Raw genomic sequence first — 26,699 nt, forward strand, 5'->3', positions numbered from 1 at the left:
CTGTGCTCCGCAACAAGAGGCCGCGATAGGGGGAGGCCCGCGTACCGCGATGAAGAGTGGCCCCCGCTTGCCACAACTAGAGAAAGTCCTTGCACAGAAACGAAGACCCAACACAGCCAAAAATAAATAAATAAATAAATTAAAAAAAAAAAAAAGAGCTATTTTGGGAAAGTTGATGCAAGTAGAAAAATTGATTAAAGTATATTCACTGAAAGTCCTTTCATCAACATTTTTATTTAGTTTAGTAAATGCTAGAATATAAATACATAACAATATGTTCTTTCTTCTCATGGGTAGTCTTTTATATAACTAAAATTCATGGCCAACATTTTACATAACAAAACAACACAAAATAAGAAATCTGTAAATTATCAGAAATGGGACAAGGACATCAGAAAATAATACATTTTATATAAATTATAGAGGACAGTTACAATGAAAACCCATTTCTTTCCTCTCTAACTCAATTTTACAAGATAAAGTCAACACATATTCCTCTGCAGACTGCTAAGAGTGCATAAACACTGTGGCTCTTTCAGAAGACAGTGGTCAAAGACAAATGTTATCTTGATGTCACATATTGTTCTTAGTTCTTAACTGGAGTTGAGCTTCCTTTCATAGTCTTCTTTAGGTGATGGTAGTTTGGCAAGATTTTCATCAGGAAATCCAGCTGTAGTGTCTGGGGCTAAAAAGATAAGAGAATTAAGAACTGACCAGCAGAAAGCAAAGAGTATCAGGTAGAAATGATTATCACTATGTCATGGGATTACAGGTGATTTTCACTGACTTATTTTTTTTTTGGTCCTGTTGTGCAGCATGCAGGATCTTAGTTCCATGACCAGGGATCCAGGGATCGAACCTGTGCCCCCTGAAGTGGATCCCATTCACTGACTTATTTTTGCTTCTGTTTTTTCAATTTACAATGAACATACATTAAGTTTGGTAATAAGAAAAAGCCAAAAAATTTTACATATAAAAATATATGTTAATCAGTTTTCAACCTTGCTTTCGTAGATTTCACCTTGGACTCTAAGAATTGAAAAAGTTCCAATTATAGTAGACAACACAAGTAAAATACCCCGAGTACACTGCTTTCTACACGACCTACAGAGCACACAGCTGTGATACTCACCTGATCTTCACTCTTCATATACCAGCTTTGCTCAAACTTCCCTCACTGTAAATCTCACTTGGAGTACTTGTGAAAATTATGGACTTTTAGGCCCTTGCCCTAAGAACTTTGTTTCCAAAAGTCTGGGTGAATCCTTTGTAATAAGGACCTCTACATGATCCTTACGATCAGCAAGATAATGGAAAACAGTGTTGCATACATACCATTATGTATTAAACTTCAGATATTCTTGCTCATTTAATTCTAATCTCCCTTAACCCAACTCCAGCTTCATTTCTCCCTCGTCAATCGTTTTGCTGTTATGCAGAAAGATAGTGAAAAAATACTGGATTTGTTCTTATTTCCTTTTTGGTCTACAGAGGTAATACTTGCTTATAATAATAGTAATAATAATAAAAGCCAAACATTACAGAATTACAATCACCCAGAAAGAACTGGAATTTTAATTTCTGATAAAATATGGCTAAGAACCAAAAGTGCTAAATGTCTTGCAAAATACTTTCTTTGGGGAAAGGGAAGGAGGCTGGGTAATATACTGAGTGGGCCGAACAGTGAGGCTCCAAACTTCAATCAGAATGTCTTCTGTCCTAAGGAAGTCCCAGATGCCCTACCTTACTTATCTCCTGCTCTAATGTGCAACTCCAAATACATACTTCCCATTATCCTTGGTTATTATTAGGAGGGGACAATTTCTCATAAGACAGGAAAATATCTAAATACACCTGCATATTCACAAGCTGTGTTTATTGTCAAGGCATCTATGTTAGTAAACTAATAGACGAACCCAAGTTGGCTATTCAGTATAAATTTGGTAGGTTCATTCCTTACCCTCCAAGGTTGGTGTTTTTTTTTTTTTTTTTTTTTTTTTTTTTAAAGGATTTTCTTATTTATTTATTTATTTTTGGCTGTGTTGGGTCTTCGGTTCGTGCGAGGGCTTTCTCCAGTTGCGGCAAGCGGGGGCCACTCTTCATCGCGGTGCGGGGACCGCTCTTCATCGCGGTGCGCGGGCCTTTCTCTATCGCGGCCCCTCCCGTCGCGGGGCACAGGCTCCAGACGCGCAGGCTCAGCAATTGTGGCTCACGGGCCCAGCCGCTCCGCGGCATGTGGGATCTTCCCAGACCAGGGCTCGAACCCGTGTCCCCTGCATTAGCAGGCAGATTCTCAACCACTGCGCCACCAGGGAAGCCCCAAGGTTGGTGTTTTTAGGAGCAAATCCATGTAGTTTGTAAGGCTTGGTGATGCACCTCCAGTGAAAATACATAAGACTAGGAATAACATCCCTGGATTTTCTTTTCCCATAATCAATGTGTCATTGTCATCTTTGGACGTATTTCTGATATTAAGGACTCAAAAATTACAAAGAAATTATAGTTTTAGGAATGTTTCTCTCACGTTTTATTTTAATTATTTGCTTTTTAAACAGCTGACTTGCTGCCCCATTAAAACAATTATGTGGTATTTTGGGAAAATCAGCAGCCCTAGAAAAGACTCTCTTTAAAAGAGAGGGTCTAGTACCTGCGGTCGCTCAGTCTGCACCCGACGAAGGCAGCCTGTGCCATAGATCACTGTGTTCTCAGGGATGACTTCACACGTGTTCAGGCTGCAACAGGCCCCGATGATGCAACCACTTGTCAGTATTACGTTTCTGCCTACATACGCTGCAGGAAAGACACAGAGAGAACTACCAGGTAAGACACTCAAGGACTAGAACACTGTTTTTTTTCCTAAGATGATGCAAGTCTAAAAATACAAACTGCCCTTAAAAAAATATTAAGAAATCACTTTAGTCCAGAGTTTGTACAGCGCAGAGGCAGGCACCAGACTAGTATCAAGGGCCTTCAAAACAGAGCTCTGCTGCTATCTGTGCAATCTTGGGCAAGTCACTGTAAATTCTCTGAGCAAGTTCATCTATAAAATGGAGACCATCCCACTTCATAGTTTGCTGTAAGGAATAAATGAGATAGTAAATGTAAAGTGTCAAGCACAGGTGTGACACATAGTAAGTATACAATAAATAGAAAATGACAGTGGGAATCATCATCATCATAATTGGTAATCCAAATTAAATAAAAACCATTAAGCAGATTAACAAAAAGCCTAATTTTATTTTATTTTTTTAAAAAGAAAGCATTTTCTTTCATGCCAATCAAGACCAAGAAAGGAAAGGCACTATTCTAAAAAAGTCTTATCACTCCAGTTCTTTCTGGACAAGCTCTTGGAGCTGCTTCCCAGCAGTGATGGTGACTTACATGGCCCCCGCCTAGCCCCGCCTATGATAAAGTAGCTTACATTTGTTTCTGATGGGCTAGGGGAAAGCAGTCCTGAAATTCAAGAAAGCAAACTGCTAGAGAAACTAATTTTTTTTCTTTAATTCTACAATAACGTTAATCAACTAAATTACCACTGACTCTAGTTTTTTGTTTTTTTTTTTTTAAAGGAAGGAAGGAAGTTTTTTTGGCTTTTAACAATTATTTATGTATTTATTTATTTTTGGTTGCATTGGGTTTTCATTGCTGCGCGTGGGCTTTCTCTAGTTGTGGCGAGCAGGGGCTACTCTTTGCTGTGGTGCATGGGCTTCTCATTGTGGTGGCTTCTCTTGTTGTGGAGCATGGGCTCTAGGCATGCATGCTTTAGTAGTTGTAGCATGTGGGCTCAGTAGCTGTAGCTCGCAGGCTTAGTTGCTCAGCAGCATGTGGGATCTTCCCGGACCAGGGCTCGAACCTGTGTCCCCTGCGCTGGCAGGCGGATTCTTAACCATTGAGCCACCGGGGAAGTCAGACACTAGTTTTTTGGAGAAATCTTTTTCAAATCTTTCACCTGAAGTTTATGGTTTAACTCAATCCTGATTTAAATGTACATAGCTAGAATTTTAATTTAATGTATGAAACACATTACTAGATTAGGTTCCTTAAAGGCAAAGAATTTGTCTCACAGCTTTGTTAGCCCACTTCCAACCATGCCTTCCTTCCAAGCACACCACTTTGCTGTGGTCTGTACTTAGGCTGTTTTCTGGAACACCACAAAGAGAAAGGAGGTAATCAGTTTTCACAATAAAGTTCCAAACATAACTTACCTTTTGATTCAATAACATTATTATCTCCTATTTTCATGGCTTGGGAATCTGTAAGCCAGAGTTAAGTAGACATTGTGAATATGTTCATCTTTCTTCCCTACTAATTCACTCTGTCCTTATCCTGCACTGGGGCAGAGACAGAGGCATGGGACGGGCCACGCAGGCTGGCCTGGCCAGAACTCCTTGCCCAGGGCAGTCTGCAAGTAAAGTTTTAATCTTTATATAGAAATATCTTAAGTATAAATAAATGTCTTCTATATTTTTAAAGAAATGAGCACCTTATACCCCGATTTTATGAGTAACATATTTTCAGTTGTTTTAAGAAAATGAAAACTAATTATGAGTAACATATTTTCACAATTAAGAAAATGAAAACTAACACCCAATCACTTAAGGGTAGCACTGTTAATGGCTTGATATATCTTTATGTAAATATATATAATTCCCTTTATATAACTGGAAATCAAACTGTACAAAATCAAACCATATAAACGTCTGTAGCTCGCTTTATTCGGTTCACTTCCATTTGCAAGCCTTATCCCATACCATCAAAAATCTTTAAAAACATAATTGTAAATGACTGCTTGATGGTTCTAGTGGTCCATTTTATGCTTGCAGCTTAATTTACTTAAATATTTTGCTATTGTTAAACCTTTAGATTTTCTCCTTCAAGTAGTTTCTATTATAAAATAATGTTTCGCTGACATCTTGAAAAGATTTTACTATCTTTTTAGAGTATGAAATCAGCAAAGGCACTGGTGACACTTGGGGGGAAAAATGCAAAGAATGAAATATTTTCATCTCCATCCACCATTTCCTTGTATCAGACAACAACATACTGTCAACCTAAAACTATATAGGAATCAAATGGACAGAGTGTGGTTCTTAAACCAGGATTGAAGCCAAGATTACTCTGTTTCATGTCTACGGCCACTCAGTCACTGTACCTGCCAACAAGATGTAGCAACAGGAGCAAGATGGTTCCAAAAGGTGAGTATGAGTTTGTGTGTGCATGCATGCACACCTGAAAACAGCACACTTCTTTTACTCGGGTTATTCAATGGAACAGAGGGGATATTTTTTTGATATACTGTAAATAAGTCTTTTCAAAGAGCTGGATGGCCTAGTCCTAAAAACACAGTTTATATATATTTATATATACACATAATATAAATTAAATAATATATAACATACATTATATACAATTATATTATGTGTTGAAAATAATTATATATATATAATGTAAGTATTTGATAGATAAATTACAACAATTTCTACAGAGGAGATTTAGGTACCAAAAGACAGCTGGAAATGATTTAGCTTAAATTATGGCAAAGGATACAACAGCCAACTTCAAACACATTATTGGTGCCAATGATCATAGGTTTGGGCTCTGGATCTTCGGCATCAGGAGTGATATTTTCAGGGTGACTATAAAAAGAAGAGACAAAGTATCAACAAGTCAACAATGCAATAAGCTATTCTGCTGTTTTGGAATTTGGGTTCATTCTCTCAATTTTACCTCCGTCAAGCTTAATATATGTAACGATGTAAGTAATTTCTTAATCCAAGTGAATTATTTATCCTCTATGCTGCAGAAGACTTTATTCTGAGTTGAAAAAGAACTACTGAAATGTAAAGAAGTCATAGGTGTGTACAGAAGGTCAGCCTTTCTTTGTTTATTTTTTAAACTCAAAGCCCAGTGTGCCTTTCCCAGGACAAGGTAGAAAAGATGCTGGCTAGGACGTTCGGGTTGTTGAAATGGAATCAAAATCATGCCGAACTTGAAAAATTTCCTTTCTTAATAATAATTCAAGATTGTGAAATGTAAACAGATATTCACATTAAATAATCATTTTATGCTGTTAGGTGGATAGCTGAAACATTTAGAACATAAAATGTTTGTGGTCTAAGAGGAAAAAGCCATTTAAAAACAGTGCTTTATCTCTGACAGCTGAGTTACTGCAGAATCTAACTGTTGTTAATTGACTTACACTAAAGGTGCCAAAATATATTTTAAAAAGAAACTGCTTAATATAGTAAGAAACTCCCAAATCCTAAGTAAGCATTAAGAGAAATCAATCTCTTTATCACAGTTAAGTATTTTCCCAAGGTCTTTATTAAAAATTCCATACACTGTTGCTATAAATTAGGTATAAGCTTGAATTTCCTGCCAAAATTTTACCTAGAAAGCTTTACAAATGCTTATAAAAATTTCATAGGTATTATAGTCTAGTTCACTAAGATCATGTACATGTTCTAATATTTTATAAAGTTTAAAAATTGCCTCTAGGACCCCCAATTTTTCAAATATAATTCTGAGTGTTACCCCCCAAAGCATATGAAAATATACATCAGATTTAAGTTCACATGTCTAGGTATGAATAATAACATTGCAGCCAGAACCAAGACATCCAACCAAAAGACTATTTGAGGCAGTGAGCACAGCACTGGGCCATTGGGGGTGTCCTCAGGAAATGTTTGCTTAAGGAACAGAAGAGGCTGTCATACGTAAGGGGAAGATTATCAGACTGAGACTCGGAGATTCTGGTCATCCACCTACGAGCTATCTCACCTTGGACAAGTCTCTTTACCCCTCTGGTTTTTGGTTTCCTCATTTACTAATTACTTGTGTTGAAAAAGATGCTTAAGATGAATGGATAAAGAAGATGTGGCACATATATACAATGGAATATTACTCAGCCGTAAAGAGAAATGAAATTGAGTTATTTGTATTGAGGTGGATGGACATAGTCTGTCATACAGAGTGAAGTAAGTCAGAAAGAGAAAAACAAATACCGTGTGCTAACACATATATATGGAATCTAAACAAAAAAAAGGTTCTGAAGAACCTAGGGGCAAGACAGGAATAAAGACGCAGACGTAGAGAATGGACTTGAGGACACGGGGAGGGGGAAAGTAAGCTGGGAGAAGTGAGAGAGTAGCATTGACATATATACACTACCAAATGTAAAATAGATAGCTAATGGGAAGCAGCCGCATAGCACAGGGAGATCAGCTCGGTGCTCTGTGACCACCTAAAGGGGTGGGATAGGGAGGGTGGGAGGGAGACGCAAGAGGAAGGAGATATGGGGATATATGTGTATGTATAGCTGATTCACTTTGTTATAAAGCAGAAACTAACACACCACTGTAAAGCAATTATACTCCAATAAAGATGTTAAAAATGAATGAATGAATTAATTAATTAAAAAAAAAGAAAAAGATGCTTAGTGTTTCCCTAGTTCTCAAAGAGTGGGCTTTCCAGATGTCAGTTGTAAAAGGTCCCTAGAGATGGGGCTGAAATGAATGGAAACACTCTCTGTGGCACCTGATTCAGAGCATCTGTAAGAGTCTCACTCACGCATTTATGATGAGCGCCTGTTCTTCTATTAGGTTACCCTCGCCGATCACTATGGGCCCGGCTTCTGCAATGATTCGTGCTTTAGGGTGGATCACTGTCCTGGGTCCTGTTAAAAGTATGGTGAAAAGACATTACTTTCGAAGGCTGCGCTTCCAAGGAGGCTGTTGGGAGGAACGTTTCCTAAAGTAGGTGCCAGGCACCAGACTAGGCACATTACAAATGTTATCACTGCCGTTCGTGCCAAGTCTCAAGCCGAGGTGAGTGGAGACAGCACACGCTTTGGAGCTGGACAGCCCTCGCTCACCCTCTGTTCTGAAGCCTCTGTTATCTCAGCAGTGAAATGGAGGTGGTGATAATACCTGTCTTGCAGGGCTGTTTTAAGAATTAGATGAAATAATGTTTGTACACATAGTATTCTGACACGTAGCCAGCAGTAAAAATTAATTCCCTTCCTTCCTTTCCCTCATAAAGGTAAGACTCTCTTTGCTTACAATGTTGGTGCTTTCTTATGCTAGTGCATTACAGAATTAGTCCTTTTTAAAAAAATTAATTAGCTAATTAATTAATTTATTTTAATTAATTAATTTATATTTGGCTGCGTTGGGTCTTCGTTGCTGTGTGCGGGCTTTCTCTAGTTGCAGCGAGCGGGGGCTACTCTGTTGCGGTGCGCGGGCTTCTCATTGTGGTGGCTTCTCTTGTTGCGGAGCACCGCTCTAGGTGGGTGGGCTTCAGTAGTTGTGGCACGTGGGCTTCAGTAGTTGTGGCTCACAGGCTCTAGAGCACAGGCTCAGTAGTTGTGGCACATGGGCTTCAGTAATTGTGGCTCACAGGCTCTAGAGCACAGGCTCAGTAGTTGTGGCACATGGGCTTAGTTGCTCCGCGGCATGTGGGATCTTCCCGGACCAGGGCTCGAACCCGTGTCCCCTTCGTTGGCAGGCAGATTCTTAACCACTGCGCCACCAGGGAAGCCCAGAATTAGTCCCTTTATTAAGGGATTAAGAGGAAATATGGGCGAGATGAGAGCTAGAAAATATGGAGACTAACCTTAGCTTTGTTACTCCGTCACCATCCCTACTAGGATGTGATTTTAACCAGTTGAAAGGGGCAACAGCAGGCAGAGGAAGGAGCCAAGCATGGTTACTGGAGTCCTGCGACTCTGATAAAGGGAGACCTGAGGCAGTGACTCCAACCTCAAGTCGAGGGACAGGAAGGGCTCTCATCAAGCCCATTGTCGGGGTCGGGGTGGAGGAGGCACTGCACTGCCTAAACCCGGTAACATCCCCTCCCCCTGCTTTATTTACCCAAAGGCCTAGCATTTGGGTGATAATGAAACCACCCATGAGAAAACAGAATCTCTCACTGCAGCCTCTCCCTCCAACACCCGCCCCCCAACCCATACCAAGGCCATTTTTATCTGTAAACACGCAGAAAGGAAGTAACTGACTCTGAAAGTAAGAGAGGGTGGGCAGAAGTGCTGACAGAAAGTAGGAGGGGAGTCAGATAGATGGCACTGTCCATGAAATTCAGTATTCTATTGTTTTAATAAAGTACATTAATAACTTGTTAATTTATTCAGTAATCATTATCTGCTTGTGACAGGCAGGGCTGTATGTTACAGGGAAACAAAAAGGAATGTGTGCTATACTTGCCCTTTTGATCTGTTTATCTTAAAAATTGGGAATACTTAACATGCTTGCTCAAAAATGTATTAAATAAAGAGGCATTCCAGGTGCCCAGAGAATTGGAAGGAATCTCGGTGCAGCTTATTTTTTCCCCTAACAATGAAGAGCTGGGGATTGATAAAGAGGGTGGGGCCCAAGTCAAAGGATGCACAGAGAGTGGCTTTGTTATTTCTGTCACCTCTGGCTCCCCAAATTCTCAGCTGCTAAAGTACAATTTCCCTGGCGAATTCTCCTGTTCAGGATAGGAGATTTCAGAATAGAAGATGGGATCACTGAGAGCCCTGGGAAGCTTCTCAAGGCGACCATGACTGTGACCACGTGTGCCTTTTTCCTTTGTTAAACACACACACACACACACACACACACACACACACACACACACACATTTATGAAAGGAATACATACTCATTAGAAAAACCTCAATCAAAGCCAAAAGTGGGGGCTTCCCTGGTGGCTCAGTGGTTGAGAATCTGTCTGCCAATGCAGGGGACACGGGTTCGAGCCCTGGTCTGGGAAGATCCCACATGCCGCGGAGCAACTGAGCCCGTGAGCCGCAATTACTGAGCCTGCACGTCTGGAGCCTGCGCTCCGCAACAAGAGAGGCCGCGATAGTGAGAGGCCCGCGCACCGCGATGAAGAGTGGCCCCCGCTTGCCACAACTGGAGAAAGCTCTCGCACAGAAACGAAGACCCAACACAGCCATAAATAAATAAAAATAAATAAACAAATAAATTAAAAAAAAAAAAAAAAAAAAAAAAGCCAAAAGTGAAAGATCCTCTCTCCTCTTGCTAATCCCATTCCCTAGAGGTAACTATTCTTAAAAATTTGCAGTATATTATTCCAGACTTAAGTACTACAATATATTTAAAATCTGTAAATATCACTGCATATAAAATATATTTCATTAGAAAGTTAAAAAATAAAGGAGAAAAGATACGAATTACAAATACATACTTTTTCAAAAAAACAAGGAATAGTACTTATTCTGCAATCTGCTTTTTCACCTAATAAGTCACGGTGATTTTTCCATATAAGTACATCTAGCTGGTTATTCTTTTTAATGGCTGAATATTATTTCACATCATATAAATATACCATAATTTATTTAACCAATCCCTTAATAAGGGGCATTTAGAAGTTACCACTTTTGGGGAGAGGTGCTAAAACGTTACTGAAACAAACACTGGATTCCTTTGAAATGAGAAATTTCTTACAGGTCTTCCAGCCATGTGAACCAATTTAAATCTGTAGTTTGCACAATACCAGATTTACATTTTACGTCAAAATATTCTATGATAAAGGGACACGATCTTTCTATTTTAGGTTCTTTATAATTAAAGCCCCAGCTAGCACCCCGCCCCTTGTCTAGAAAGTCCAGGCTCTGGCCTTTATCACTTAAAGGCTATGTGCTTAATCTCTCAAATGCCTCAGTTTTCTCATCTATAAAAAGATGAGTATGATAACCTACCTCACTGGGCTGAAGTGTGGATTATATAAAATAATGTTTGAAAAGGAGATCACAGTTCTTCAAAATGGGAAGTTCATCACTACCTGACACTAAGAGCTAAGAACTTTATCACAGTAAATAAAATAACTCCTTCTGGTCTGAGAAACAGAAGAAAAGGGAGTGCTTTACTTCCCTGATACTCAGGTACTGGGGTAAAACCTCTTTTTAAACAGGGAGGAAAATTCTTGACCATACTGTAAGATAGTGAAAAAGATTAATAATTAATAAAATTAATAATTTTCCATTGCTAGCATTAAAAATCTGACAGGAGGAAGAGATCGCCATGACTGTGACAGAAAGCAGATCCTTTGCCACAGCTAGATAAGTAGCCAGAGGCACTAGATATTCTGCTGGTACTCAGGCTGCAGCTTTTGACAACAAGCAGCCTTGCAAGAAGCTACCTGAGAAAGGGCTAATAAGACAAAAGTACCACTGGGACCTGTGCTTCTTTAAAAGTTCCTCAAAAGTACAGCTTTGAAAACAATTGGTATTTTCATCTTTCCCTTTCAAAAATAATATAATACATGTTAATTATACAAAAGAAACCCAAAGAGATGAGCACAAATTTTTAAAAATTAAATAATCCCAAATCCCATGTCTTCTTACACAATATTTAAAAATAATGCTGGGGCTATTTTAGCCAGGTGTTTATTATTGTTATGTTTTTATCATTATTAATAAGTTTGTTAATAAGTAACTGGAAAACTGGTTATAAATCTAACGGCCTTGCCCTGGGATATAAAGCATTATATGAGACCTGTGAGCAGCTGCTGTGAGACCTGTGTTTAGGACAACACCTCCACCTGGTGGCCGCACTGCCAAACTACAAGTCTTGGAGTTCAGGGCTGAAATGACTTGAAAGGTGAAACTATCTACCTCAAGTTGTGATGTTAACAGCAAGGTCATGGGTGACAATAAACTGAATAGCTTCCCTTAACTTCCTGTAGGTCTTTTTTGGGCAGAGACTAGAGAGGTTAGTATGTGTATATGAACCGCAGGATACGTGACTGCTAAGACTTAAGTTTGGTGAACTCCTTAAAGGAACTTTCTGACTTAGGTGAGTGAGGCTTTGTCTCTGCGCAGCGCTGGGGGTCGGCACCAGACAGCCCGCAACCTGAGCACTAGTCCAAGACACTGGAATGTGAGCACAGTCTGCTCCGTACTTTTCTGCACGCAAGAGGCATTTTTACCTAGAATGGGTCTGAATTCAAACCAAGCTGAAGGGTCTTGAGGTTAAAATGCTTTAACAATAAAAATCTGTCACCATGGAAAGTTTTTTTTTTAAAAGGCTGCTGTGAACTTTCTTGGCGCTCTTTCTGGCAGGGCAGTTTGTATATTTTCTTACCAAATGTGCTGAAACCCTATTTGGCTTATCTCCTTGTTTGGATAAGTGTGTCTAGAGTTGGAGCTGCCTCACTGGCTGATGAATTATTTTTCTAAATGGTTGGCCGGGCTTGACGCAACCCAGCCAGAAAGACATTCCTTGCATCAAATTTCCATTCCCCTCATTTAGTAAAGGGCATTTTTCCTGTCTATCTTTGCCACAGAAAGCAATCTCTGTGGACATTTTCATATGTCAATAAATAGCTCCAAAAGCCACAAGGTCTCTTTTGAAAATGAAAACAATTCCTTTGACCTGTAAGCTGAAGTACCTTTAAGAACTGCTTTATATTTGATGAATTTCTCAAGTCACAGCCACTGTTCTGCTTTATTGAAAAAGATTTCCATATAATGTACATATGAAACTTACGTAATGTTATAAACCAATGTTACCTCAATTAAAAAAAAAGATTTCCACAATAAAAGGGAAGTTTATATTAAAAACTCTAATGGAAAGAACAACAGAATAAGTGGGACAAAGAGCTTCCATCACAAAGCTTTGCCACTGTACTCAGTTCCGCCTTCACATTACGATGTCCCACCAAGCCCTGTCCTAACCCCAGGAGTCTGCCTTCACCCTATAACAGGACTACAGGACTGTGCTCAGAGCTACCTTTCTGAAATGTCTTTCAGCTTTCAAAACAAAATTTTCAGGAAATAATGCATGGCCCATGAATCAAGGCAATCTAATTAAAAACAGGCTTCATACTATGAAACCTTATTTACCCAAAATATAATTAACGAGAGTGCTGTTATTTTTCCCAAGGTCTGTTTCCTAGCTGCCTCTAATGAAAGGGTCAGGCTCCTGCAGAGCCACAGCCATAGGGTTTCTGGTTAAGGACAATACTTCAAAGCTTCGGACTAGTTTCTTTGATAAACCAAATACCTGATTTTCTAGGAAAACAGAAGATCAGGTTTAATGTTCTACTAACTGAAACATAGCAAAGGAAAAAATTACTTTCCTCGGGCTTTCCTGGTGGCGCAGTGGTTGAGAATCTGCCTGATAATGCAGGGGATGCGGGTTTGAGCCCTGGTCTGGGAAGATCCCACATGCCGCGGAGCAACTGGGCCCGTGAGCCACAACTACTGAGCCTGCGCGTCTGGAGCCTGTGCTCCGCAACAAGAGAGGCTGCGATAATGAGAGACCCGTGCACCGCGATGAAGAGTGGCCCCCGCTTGCCACAACTAGAGGAAGCCCTCGCACAGAAACGAAGACCCAACACAGCCAAAATAAATAAATAAATAAATAAATAATAATTAAAAAAAAAAAAAAAGAGTGGCCGCCACTCACCGCAACTAGAGAAAGCCCGCGTGCAGCAACGAAGACCCAATGCAGGCAAAATTAATTAAATAAATTAATTTAAAAAAAAATTACCTCCTCAAATATTTCAGAATGGAATAATTTGGTAAGAGTAAAACTGATGAGGGAATGAAAAGTTATGTAAAACATCCTGAAAAATCTATTAATTAAACTACACTTAAATTTACTGCCACTTAAGCCAGAAAACAGAGCTTATTAAGTGCTCAAATCTCATACTGTAACAGAAGACTTACATTAGCTATTCTGATAGATTAAGCAAAAACAAAAACAGCCATATGTTGAAAAATAGTCCATTGACAGAGGAATGGATAAAGAAGATGTGGTATATATATATATACAATGGAATATTACTCAGCCATGAGAAAGAATAAAATAATCCCATTTGCAGCAACATGGAAGGACCTAGAGATATCATAAGTGAAGTAATTCAGACAAAGACAAATATCATATATTGCTTATACGTGGAATCTAAAAAAATGGTACAGGGCTTCCCTGGTGGCGCAGTGGTTGAGAATCTGCCTGCTAATGCAGGGGACACGGGTTCGAGCCCTGGTCTGGGAAGATCCCACATGCCACGGAGCAGCTGGGCCCGTGAGCCACAACTACTGAGCCTGCGCGTCTGCAGCCTGTGCCCCGCAACGGGAGGGGCCGCGATAGTGAAAGGCCCGCGCACCGCGATGAAGAGCGGTCCCCGCACCGCGATGAAGAGTGGCCCCCACTTGCCGTAACCAGAGAAAGCCCTTGCACGAACCGAAGACCCAACACAGCCAAAAAAATAAATAAATAAATAAAAATGTATTTAAAAAAAAAAAAAAAAAAGGTACAAATGAACTTACTTACAAAGCAGAAATAGAATCACAGATGTAGAAAACAAACTTACAGTTACCAGGGGGAAAAGGGAGGGAGAGGGATAAGCTGGGAGATCAGAACTGACATATACATACCACTATATATAAAATAGACAACTAATAAGGACCTACTGTATAGCACAGGGAGCTCTACTCAGCACTCTGTAATGACCTCTATGGGAAAAGAATCTAAAAAAGAGTGGATAGATGTATATGTATAACTGATTCACTTTGCTGTACAGCAGAAACTAACACAACATTGTAAATCAACTATACTCCAATAAAAATTATTAAAAATAAATAAGAAAATAAAAGTTTCCCTAAGAAGAAAATTCCACACCCTTCCCCCCCAAAAAAAACAAAAACCACAACACTAAAAATAATTTTTAAAAAACATGGTAGGGAGAGTGAGATTAAATCAGATAACTTATCTCTACTCTCAGCTTTGATTTAACTTTATATCTCCCAGGAGCTTTTTTAATCTGATGTATTACATCAGAAAAATGAATTAATAGTATCAAAAGATAAGAGTTAATTTTATACCAAATATAACATGACAGAAATGACTAAATACCAATACTGGAAAATTTCGATATTTATATATAAAATTAGAGATAAGAAACAGGCACAATGAAAATGAGATAAGAATTGTGTAACATAGAACACTGGGTAACTATATCACTTCTGAATCTTTTCCTTAATTTTCTTTCAAAATATTTATTTATTTATATTTTTGGGCTGCATCAGGTCTTAGCTGCGGAACATGGGCTTCTCTATAGTTTGGGCAAGGGCTCAAGAGCTGCGGCACGTGGGCCTAATTGCCCCAAGGCCTGTGGGATCCTAGTTCCCCGACCCGGGATCGAACCCGTGTCCCCAGCTCTGGAAGGCAAACTCCCAACCACTGGACTGCCAGTGAAGCCCCTTTCCTCAATTTTAAAAATTGAGATGTTTCTGTAACGTGAGCAAATTTTCTTGTTCTAAAAAACTGGGTCAAAAATAAACCCAACAAATATTAACTTAGATCCATTCTATGATAAACTTCAAATCACTAGTTTTTAAAAAATTACCATTTCTTATGCTACAGTCTGTCACTGAAAATCTGTGTTGAACAATCATTTTATATTTTAACCATCAAAGTTGTGCATGATCAGATGGTAATCAGCTTACATGGAAAGTAGATTTAAATACTGTATTTCTTTACATAATTTCAACATTTACAGAAGGCAGGAGGATGAAAGGGATAAACAAAGGGGAGAAGCACAAAGAAATGAAAGACAGAGGGAGAACAGAAAAGCGAGCGCTGATTCCTGAAACCCCCAGGCCCCAGTCCTATGTAGTGGTCCAGCTCTCCGTTTCACAGGATAAAGCCTTTACTGCTATTCTAGGGATGCTTTGCAAGGACAGGACCTGTTATTTCAAATCTGAAACACACACACACACAAACATATATGTATACCTGTGTGTACATTTATGCCTGTAGAGACATTCATACCATCTATATATCTACTACACAGTAGATACTGAACACTTATTGTTTAAAGTGAGGAAGAAGTAGAAATGAAAGGGAAAGTAATTATTCTTATTTTCCTTCTAATTATAGAATACCTTGTGGGATACTATTAGATGTTATTCCTCGAATCATGAAGAAAACCATAAAAATACTAGAATAAAAATGCAGAGGAGGGACTTCCCTAGGAATATTTTGATAAACATGTGACTATAATAACTTCTCCTCATAAAAAATTTGCAAGTGGTTTAAGAGTTAACAAAGAGTTAATATAGCACTGAAAAGAAAAAGCCACCATCTAAACTTTGAAATTCTGTCAATTTAAAATATCATAATTAAATAAATCCAACCTGGCAAATTCCTAATGATGTTCCATAATACTGGCACAATCTTTTTTTTTTTTTTTTAGTAATTTAATGCTGTATTTCCTTTATTTATTTATTTATTTGGTTATGCCGGGTCTTAGTTGCAGCAGGCGGGCTCCTTAGTTGCGGCTTGCCGGCTCCTTAGTTGTGGCATGCATGTGGGATCTAATTCCCTGACCAGGGATCGAACCCAGGCCCCCTGCATTGGGAGCGCAGAGTCTTAACCACTGGGCCACCAGGGAAGTCCCCAATACAGGCACAGTCTTAAGACATGGTTTTAATAAGACATGATGCCTGAAGTGGCTGGAGGCTTCGACTTACTAAAATTAAAAAAATTTTTTTTCTTTTACAGATATTGTTAGTATAAGGGAACAAGGCATATCTTCTCTCTGAAAGTGTACTTAGTTCCCTGAAAGCTCTACTCCAGCAACACACAGTGGCTAGTAAGGATGGGCTCATGTTAGTAAAGCTACCAGGGCACCATGTCCAGTGAAAACACATGTAAAAGAACTAGAATGTGCTAAAATGTGCATTTGGGGGAATTTAATCTTGTTCGTATAAGCAAGCTGCCTCGTGTAATTTAAATTGTTCAGTTGACTTAAAAGTTGGACTTCACCTCTAACAAGGCTACACTGATTTTACAGTGTGATTAGCCAACGTTTATTGAGTGCTTACTATCTGTTAGGTATTGGGCAATGACTTTCACAAATATTCTTTTATTTAATCCTTCAAAAACCTATGAGGTAAAAAAAAAAAAAACCCTCTGAGGGAGGCACTAGTATTTTGCCTGTGACAAAAGCCGCTAACTACCAGCGAATATCCATTCTTCCCTTTTGCCTTGTAACAGAACCCAGTAAGGGGGCAGCAATGCGTCCAGTTCAGACTACATCTCCCAGCCTTCTCTGTAGCGAAGTGTGTCCGTGAGACCCAGACCAAGGCAAAAGACTGTGTGGAACTTTCAGGAAGACTATTTTAAGGGGAGCTGATGCACTGGGAGGTACACCCTTTGTCTCCGCTCCTCCCCTTTCTTATCCAAGATCACTCTTCGTGCTCTAGCCATCACATCCCGGCCTGCAAGGCTGCAGCTCCCAGACAATCAACTGACAGGCCCTGAATTGCCTACCCCTGGGCTTTTTACATAATAAGGGAGTAAAGCTTTGAGTGTGTAAGCCACCACTACAAGCAGTTGAACCTAATTCTGATACACACAATTACACAGATGGGGAAAATGAGACAGGTTAAGTGACATGCCAGAGGTAACGCAGCAGGTTAAGAGCGAGGATGCTACCCCAAGTCTGTCAGACTCCGTGGTTTATACTCTTAACAGAATGTAAGCTCTGTGAAGGCAGTACCTGTGTCTGCTGTGTTCACTGCTGGGTCCCTAGTGCTAGCACAGTGCCTGGCACATAGTAGGTACACAATAGCTGTCTCTCAGATAAATAAATGACTTTACTATATTGCCTTGTTAGTTTATCAGACATGAGTTTAAATATAGACTCCATCACACTAAATTCTTTTAGAAATATTAAATACTTAGAGAAATACACTGATTCTCAATAAAATTAGGACATCAGTCAAACACAGAAAATAATACTAATGAATTGTAAAGCACTGAAATAAATCACACCAATTCTTGAGAAACAACACTAATAGGCTATTTTCTTACCTATAGTTACATCACCCCTGATTTCACTCTCTACACATACAACTGCTCCAGGTGCAATCTTCACACTGTAGGAAAGAAAAGGTAACATTCATCATCTGCACAGTTTTAAAATACTGTTACAGAAGCTATCCTGACACTGCAATGAGAAAAAGGTTAAAACAAATAGAAGGAAAAATGAAAAGTAAACTGTAAGATTTAATATATTATAAACTTCTCAGGGGGCACACCATCCACTGAGCTAAAATTATTTATCATGCGTTCCTAAAATGCTTGAGAGGACAAGAGGCTTTGGACTCTTTTAACACCAACATTGTTTCTAAATAGCAAAAAGCTCAAAACAATCTAGATATTCATTAGTAGCGAACTGGTTAATAAATTATGGTATACTATGAACTAATATACAGCATAATAAAGAATGAATAATCCTGTATGTAAAGAGTTGGAATGATCTCCAAGCTACATTGTTAAGTCAACAAAATCAAAGCCAGAAGACGGGGACTTTCCTGGTGGCGCAGTGGTTGAGAATCCACCTGCCAATGCAGGGGACACGGGTTCAAGCCCTGGTCCAGGAAGATCCCACATGCCGCAGAGCAACTAAGCCCGTGTGCCACAACTACTGAAGCCTGTGCTCTAGAGCCCGAGCTCTGCAACAAGAGAAGCCACCACAATGAGAAGCCCGCGCACCACAACAAAGAGTAGCCCCCGCTCTCCGCAACTAGAGAAAGCCTGTGTGCAGCAACGAAGACCCAACAACAAAGACCCAATGCAGCCAAAAATAAATTAATTAATTAATTAAAAAAAAAAAAAGCCAGAAGATGGACAGTAACATGCCAGTAGTTTGGTTAAAAAGAGGAAAAAGAATGTTCATTCAAAATATTTAACAGTGCAGCAATGTAATATTAATATAGAAATCAATGTAGAAATTTAAAATTTACAAATATTCCTATTTATTCTCTATGTATATGATAAAACTGATCAAGTGATATAAATTGTAGTGCAAATTATTCAAAAAATTAATAATTTCCAAATAATTTATTAATGTTTTTGATATTCTGCTGTGATCTTTTGTTGGACACAGCTGAATCTAGCTAAATGCTGCCCTAGCTGAGCCATGAGCTGACATGAAGAACTGTACCAAATGACTTCCCCATTAAACTGATAATCATTAAGTAACTTGTAGTCATTAATAATTTTTCTTAGTAGTAATGATATTATTCATGGTGTTAAATCTGCTCTGTTTCTATGAAATAACAATACTATTTTAGATATTTTTACTTTATGTCTGTGTGGATTTTTCAAAATTTTGATTTCTAGTTGTTCATTGCAAGTTTACAGGATTACAATAATTTTGTATATTGACCTTGTATCTTGCAACCTTGCTAAACCCACTTAGTTCAAGTAGTTTTATAGATTCTCTGGGATTTTCCATGTAAACCAGTTTCATGTAAACAATTTTGTTATCTGTGGATAGGGACAGTTTTATTTCTTCTTTTCCAATTTGTATTCATATTATTTCTTTTTCTTCCCTTATTGCCCTAAGACTTCCAGTATGATATTAAATAGAAGAGTGATGAAACCAGACATCCTTGCCATGTTCTAGCTCTACAAGATAAACAAAACCTATCAAAGTTTCTTCTAAGACGTGAACTTTGCATTTCAAGTAAATTACTAAAACCTGGTATATAAAACAGTTGAAGTTTTCTTGATTTGCATGTTACAGCCTTGATTTATAAATTTTCCAGAAAGTTGTTTTCTCATTTCAGTAAACATCGTATTTATATTTAAATAAGTATTTATATCACCACCAGCAAGGACCAGAAATCTAGAGTGCAATGATTCACTCATATCAATATCATTAAGTTCTATAAATATTCATGTATGAAAATACTTATTTATTTATTTATTTATTTATTTATTTTATTTTTAATTAATTTATTTATTTATCTATCTTTGGCTGCATTGGGTCTTCGTTGCTGAGCACGGGCTTTCTCTAGTTGCCGTGAGCGGGGGCTACTCTTTACTGCGGTGCGCGGGCTTCTCATAGCAGTGGATTCTCTTGTTGCGGAGCACGGGCTCTCTCTAGGCATGCGGGCTTCAGTAGTTGTGGCACTCGGGCTCAGTAGTTGTGGCTTGTGGGCTCTAGAGCGCAGGCTCAGTAGTTGTGGTGCACGGGCTTAGTTGCTCTGTAGCATGTAGGATCTTCCCAGACTGGGGCTCAAACCCGTGTCCCCTGCATTGGCAGGCAGGTTCTTAACCACTGTGCCACCAGGGAAGTCCCTACTTGCTTATTTTTAACATACAGTGGATACTATAAACAAATTTAATGGTACTTTCTATTTGTTTTTCATGTCTTTTTTGGATACTTCTTTGATTTTAAAAAATATTATTGCAAAGTTTTATTTTTTCAAATGTTTTACTGTGAAACAGATTCATATGTTTTTAAAATTTGTCCTCCTTGATGACTGAAAATTTTCATTATATGCAACATGAACTTAAGCAAGACAACCTTACCATTCTAATAAAATACTTAAGTGTTTAGCACATTCAGCTTTTCTGAAATGACTTTTGAGCATCATTTACAACTGGTGCAACCTGTACAGCAGTACTAGTGTGTAACTGCTTAATATTTGTATTTTCTTGAATATTTCCAAACTATCTCTGGAAGAACAGGTAAGAAACAATCAATACTCACTGCCTTCAGAGAGAGGAGCTAGATAGCAGGGACACAACGGTAGATGGAAGATTTTTTTCATTATATATCATTTTTTAAATTGCTTGCATTCTGAATCACACAAATGCATTACCTATCCAATCAATCAATCAATAATTGATCAAATTTTCTTAAGGCCAGGTACTAAAGAGGTCCTGGATATGTTTCCATAATCAGGGTGAAACTTTATCCACTTTCCTGAAAAAGTCCCCCTCAAATCATAATCCCTAAAAGTGTCTCTCCCTTTATTTTATCTAAAAATACTTTCATGTAACTCGTAAGTATCATTTAATGAACTTTAGACTCCTTAGTTTCCCTTTAAGACCAGTTTTTCTGTTCTTCAAATCATTTCTCCCACTGCTTCAGCAACAATCCTCTTTAACCAAGGAAAAAATTATTATTTTTCATTAGCATTACTTCTCATTACTTTCAGTCTCCAATAAACTGCTATCACAAATATAACCTGATTACACCATACTCACAATGGCATGGGTTAGAATATTTCTAGATCACTGTTCATAACTGTTCTGTGTCATATTACACCCAGGATGCTTGATATCGTACTAGCAGAAACATGACACAAGTCAATGGAGGGAAGAAATGAAAGGCTGTGTTATGAGATAAATGTGAATACTTGGAATATTCAATATGGTTATATTCTGGTCCATTTCTTATCTCGTATTAGTTTGTTCAGGGCGATGGTGTTTTCTTTTTCCTTTAATGACAGCTATCCAATGATGATGCAGCTGTAATTTAACTGAGACACTAGGACATTTCTGGTGGCACTATCAGGACACCTCTTTGAAATTACTGTACCAATATGCACCAGGAATCATAAAAATATTCATAATGTGTGATCTAGGAAATCTATTTCTGGAGTTGTATCATCAAGAATTCAGTAGGAGGAAAACAGATGCACAAATTGGTCATTATAATATTATTCAGAACAGTGAAACATTGTTAATAACCTTGATAGCCATAAAAAGGGAGAGGTAATGAAATAAAATATTGCCACCAGCTTACTGGAACACTATGTACTCCTTAACAATAAAAACAAGGTAATACTAGCTTTTTACAGAAAAAGTTTGCCCACCCCTGGTCTACATGGACAACTTATCTCTCCTTTCAAAATACCACTAAAACAACAGTAAAGGAATAAAAGAAGTATTATTCCCAAAGAGCAAGGGAGAGGAGGTAACAGCAGATGAAAGATGTCAAGACCTTCAGAAGACTGTAAGCAGCAGGAAAAGAGTCACTGCGAGGCTTAGCCTGGAGGCACTAGGTACTAGGGAAGGGGAGAAAATGTGAGGCAACCAAGCAGTCGGATGTCTGCCCCCGGTCCCCATCCTCAGGGGCACAGCCGGGTGATGACTGGCCCCTCCATGAGGCGCTGCACTTAAGATATCAGGCCAAAGCCAGGTGACAGTGACGGACACAGCAACAGTGAGACCACCAGCACCCCTTCCCCATGTGCCTTCCTGGCCTCATACACAATTTCAGGCAGCAAGGAGATAAGAAGATGATTCTTTTCTACAGAAACTACCAGACATCCTGAGTTCTTCAATGAAGAGCTCAGCTTCCGGCCTGACTTGCTCTACCCTGAAACACATGAGAGGACAAGCCTAATGCATATACCTGGAGCTCCCAGCTGTGCTGTTCTCATGCTTAACAATGGACAGAATGGACAGAAGGCCATTATCAGATACATCTGGAAAGCCTCCAACTAAGAAGGAAAAAACCAAAACAAACAGGAAAAAAAAAATAGTTTGAGGAAACACAGTTAATTCAGATAGTAGAAGAAAACATTAAAAACACACAACCCTCACAATTGAGAGAAATGAGACACTACTGCATAAATCAAGACAGAAACTTATGAAAAAGGAACAGAGTCTAAGAAAGAGGTCCTAGAAATAAAACACATGACTAATATTTAAAATTCACTAGAAGGATGGAGGTTAAAAAAGGAGCTCTCCCAGAAAGTAGAACAAAATGTAAAAAAAAAAAAGAGAAAAGGCAGGACGGTTAGAGGACCAATACATGAAGTATGAAAGTAGTCCCAATAAAAGTAATCTTGAAAGGAGAAAATAGAGATATTGGTGGAGAATAAACTATGAAAGAATAATACAAGAAAATTCCCCAGGACATAAGGCTATCAATCTCCACTCCGGAAGGACTCAGTGAATGCAAAACACCCATGCCAAGTACCATTATCATAAAATTTTTGAACACTATAGAGAAGATCCTCAAAAGTTTCCAGGGGTGGGGGGTGCAATTGTCACACACGGAGGGGAAGAAATAATCAGAATGGCATCAGATTTCTTAAGAACAATACTGGATACTACAAGACCAGCAAACAATTGCTACAGAAATCTGAGTGAAAACTACGTTTAACCTAGAGCTGTTTATCCAGACAAACTAGCAAACAACTATGGAAGGAAAATAAAGACATTTTTAGACTTGCAAGGACTAAAAAAAAAAGTATCTCCTATGCACTCTTTATTAGGAAGCTAATGAAGGATGTACTTAGCTAAATAAAAGTAAACCAACAGACAAGACAGATTCTAGAAACAGAGGCTCCAGTGTGCAAGGACAGAGGGAAACATCAGGATAACAGCTGTGCATCAGTCTTAGCGAGCAAAGTTGACAGAGGACTTCAGAGGGAAGATTTCTAGGAAAAAAGAAAAAAAACAAAGATTATGTGATGAGCATTTGGAAAAAAATTTTACGAGGCATTTGATGTATCTGTGGGAAGATATGAAAAACATCAGTACATAGAAAAGAAAGAAAATGAAAAATGAAGTTATTTGGTTAAATTTTAGATGAACTCAGCTTGAGGTATCCATGGAGAAAGACCCAGTATATCCAGATCTGGAGCCATGAGAGTTCTAGACCAGAAATACAGCTCTGAAGAGTCAGCAGGGTACAAAGTCTTTAATATGTTTCTCCCTCATTCATATTCCAGAATCCTCCCAAATATTCCCTAATATAAATGAAAAGTAACACCAAAAATAAATATTTTTAAAAATCACCACTTCCTTACTGATGTGAAAAACTAAAAAAAGACGTGCAAGAATTTTTCTTCTATAAATTTCGGTGAACAAACCTTCCTACCACAAAGTATTTTTAAAGCTCTAAGTAAAAAGAATATCAAACCAAAAACTAATAATCCCTGGGTCTATCTTCAAGAAATGTTGTTGAGATTAGACACAGCTATGTCTGCTCCCATCATTTTGACAGGCACTGACTTTCTACAAGGAACAAGTTAATAAAATTTTAAAATGATCCATCTGGGTTACTACATGTCACTTGTCTGAAATCACAGAAAATATAAAACCTTTCTACTGAATAGAAGAAAAAACTTCAGTGACATGAAGTAGAAAACAGAAAACGGTCCAAATCTCTCATTTTCTAGATGAGGAAACTGAAGCCCAGAGACTTTAAATGTCTTGAAGCAAAGTTCATTTCTGGGACATCATTACCCTAACGCCAGTCATCTCTTTTCTGTTAGCTGAAAGTTTCCTGGAAACATCCTGTCATTTTGGATATTCTTTCTGTGACAGCTGAATGATGCTGCCCTTGAATGTATCAACATTTGTAAATGTTTTTTCAAGTTGGTTTGTGTGTTTAAAAAAGCAATTTTATTAAGCCCTGGACAAATAAACTAACCTCTATAAAACATCTCATTTTAGACATGATTTCCCATCCCAGTTTTCCATTCCCTCAGCCTCCCTCTCACTATGATTTTTTTATGAAAAAAGTATTATCTAACGTTTAACTTATCCTGGGCAAGCGAGAACAGGTGAGACTCAAAAATGCCCTGTCTTCAGTTTTATGCAGAAGAAAGAGGCTCCAGGTAGTGTGTGTTACAATCAGCACACTTCGTGAGGCAGGAATAATTAAACTCACCGCTAGATCAATTAAAACGTGGTCCGAACATCTCCACGTAGACCTCACTGTACCTGGGAGTGATGGGGCGGACGGGGAAAACAGGCAGCTGGGAGAAGGCTTAGCCAAAGACCTACCTATTAAAACAACAATCAACACCACCTTCATCTCCACTGCACACTACTATACACCGTGCATAATATTCCTAGCAGATCTTTCCTCTTTATCTTATGAAAAAGATTACAGTTACCTGCCTAAAGAGAAGAAAAACCTAAATGTTAATCTATGGCACCCAAAACAAGGTTTGTCGGTTTTCTTTTTCAGAGGGAGTCAGCAGAGGGTGCTCGACACTGCTGCTGTGGGAAACAGTTTAACTCAAGCGTGTCCCCATCCCAGCCGCTCCTTTCCACCCAGAGTGCCCAGCCAGTAAGACCACTGGAGAAGCAGCCCCAGGGCCTGTCCCCACGCGTCTACAAAGCAGCTAGTTCTGGTCCAGGCGCGGCCCCCCTGGAGCCCGTCTACACAAACACACAGCGCCCACGACAGGCAGGAAGGGACTGGGGAGCGGCCGGCACTCCCGTGTGTGTCGGGGACACAGGGTAGCTACAGGCGCCCCGAGGGCAGCGGAAAAGAAAGGGACGGTTCCTCCGTATCCCGGGCGGGGGGCAACACCCTCCTCCCCTCGCAGCCCCGCCCGAGACCGCTTCCGCGCAGGCGCGTGGCGGAGGAGAGCCGGGGAGGTCGCGGAGGGACCGAGAACCAGAAGCTTCCCCGCCCCATTCCGTATACCTTCCCGGGCCGCTCTACCGCTACTCCGTCGCCCCCTCCCTCCGGGGACGCCCAGGTCTGGGCCTTAGGAACCGTCTAAGCCGGGCGCCCGGGATAAGACACCATCTAAGTCCCCACCACAGGCGACCAGGAACAGGTTCCACCCCTGCGGAGAGGACAGAACAGGCTTTTCTCAGACAGCGACCCACCTTTTTTGAGTCTTTTCCGCCATGGTTTGGGCCTGACCTCCAGTTGGATCTACACAACCGCCTGGGCAAAGCGACGATCTCTACGAGCGATTGCAGAGCCTGGCAGGATCGGGAAGGGGCGGAGCCTGGGGCTGCTCGCGGGGGCGGGGCGGGGCCGGCTCTGGTTTAAGGTTCCACTTCGCAGGTGTAAGCGGGCTTGTGCCAGGGGGCGGTGCGTGGCCACCATCTGGTTTTAGCGCAATCCGGGGATCGATGGACTCGGATTTAAAACAGCCGTTTAGTTTGATCCAACGCACGTCATTGTGACCTCATTATGCCCCACTGTTCATTCTCAGTCTCCTTTCCTTAAGCATCCTACTGCTAAACCCTGGGCCCTTTTGCCTTTCAGTGTGAGCTCGTTATTCCCATAAATTAAGTACCCTCTACCTGCTGTCGGTCTCAGGTTAATATCTCTAATTCTGTCCTCCTTGTTGAGCTGATTATTCGATTGCCTACTTGACGTGTCCACTTGGGTGCCTCAAGGTCTTATGAAACCTAAAATGTCCAGAACAGAGCTTTTGATTTACGCCCTTGCCCTCTCTCCAGAGGATCCAAGTTGGTCATTTGATCCCTGTCTCAGTAAAGGAGTCCGCCATTCACCCAGTTGCTCAAGCAAGAAACTCAACAGTCATCCTTGGCAGTCCTCACCTCTCCATACATAATTCACCGGCAAGTTCTGCTGCTCCTACATCTCATTCTTACACTTTGCATCATTTACTCTGCCACCTCTCTAATCTCCCCCTGTAGTCTGCCCCTTCCACCCTTGACCTCTGAAATCACACCCCCATCCAAGCCCCTCTCCTGTAGCTAAAATCATCCTTTAAAAACCAGATTCAGGGCTTCCCTTGTGGCGCAGTAGTTGAGAATCTGCCTGCCAATGCAGGGGACACGGGTTCGACACCTGGTCTGGGAAGATCCCACATGCCGCGGAGCAACTGGGCCCGTGAGCCACAGTTACTGAGCCTGCGCGTCTGGAGCCTGTGCTCCGCAACAAGAGAGGCCGCGATAATGAGAGGCCCGTGCACCGCGATGAAGAGTGGCCCCCACTTGCTGCAACTAGAGAAAGCCCTCTCACAGAAACGAAGACCCAACACAGCCATAAATAAATAAATAAAAATAAAATAAATAAAAATAAAAAATGTCTGAAAATCTGAAAAAAAAACCAGATTCAGTTATTTTACTTCCCATTCCTTTTAAAATCCAGCCCCTGCCCAGTTCTCTCTTTAATTTCATGTTCTCTTCC

The 26,699-nt window shown here is 39.8% G+C and overlaps 1 protein-coding gene across 2 annotated transcripts; it reads right to left on the reverse strand.

The window, feature by feature from the left end:
* Positions 1 to 215: 215 nt before the first annotated feature.
* DCTN6 (dynactin subunit 6) lies at positions 216 to 25,514 on the reverse strand. 2 transcript variants are annotated; one of them, XM_007174055.2, is made up of 8 exons: positions 25,418 to 25,513; positions 23,107 to 23,223; positions 17,846 to 17,910; positions 7,570 to 7,675; positions 5,548 to 5,636; positions 4,206 to 4,253; positions 2,648 to 2,790; positions 216 to 685 (listed from the first exon to the last, which is right to left on the reverse strand). In XM_007174055.2, exons 1-8 carry the CDS (start codon positions 25,438 to 25,440, stop codon positions 587 to 589), a joined length of 690 nt encoding a protein of 229 aa, XP_007174117.1. In that variant the 5' UTR covers positions 25,441 to 25,513; the 3' UTR covers positions 216 to 586. The 2 variants fall into 2 exon arrangements, with proteins under 2 accessions (XP_007174117.1, XP_007174118.1); XM_007174056.2 differs by lacking the exon at positions 23,107 to 23,223 and having other exon boundaries at positions 25,418 to 25,514.
* Between the last annotated feature and the right edge of the window lie 1,185 nt (positions 25,515 to 26,699).

The sequence above is a fragment of the Balaenoptera acutorostrata genome, chromosome 21 (assembly GCF_949987535.1).
Source record: "Balaenoptera acutorostrata chromosome 21, mBalAcu1.1, whole genome shotgun sequence".
NCBI lineage: Eukaryota > Metazoa > Chordata > Mammalia > Artiodactyla > Balaenopteridae > Balaenoptera > Balaenoptera acutorostrata.

Coding starts and splice junctions, on each gene's coding strand:
- DCTN6 (XM_007174055.2), bottom strand. CDS start 25,440: ATGGCGGAAAAGACTCAAAAAAG. Junction 7,676..17,845: donor CAGGGGTGATGTAACTATAG/GTAAGAAAATAG, acceptor TACTTTTAACAG/GACCCAGGACAGTGATCCAC. Junction 5,637..7,569: donor CAGGCGCTCATCATAAATGC/GTGAGTGAGACT, acceptor TTCTTTTTATAG/TCACCCTGAAAATATCACTC.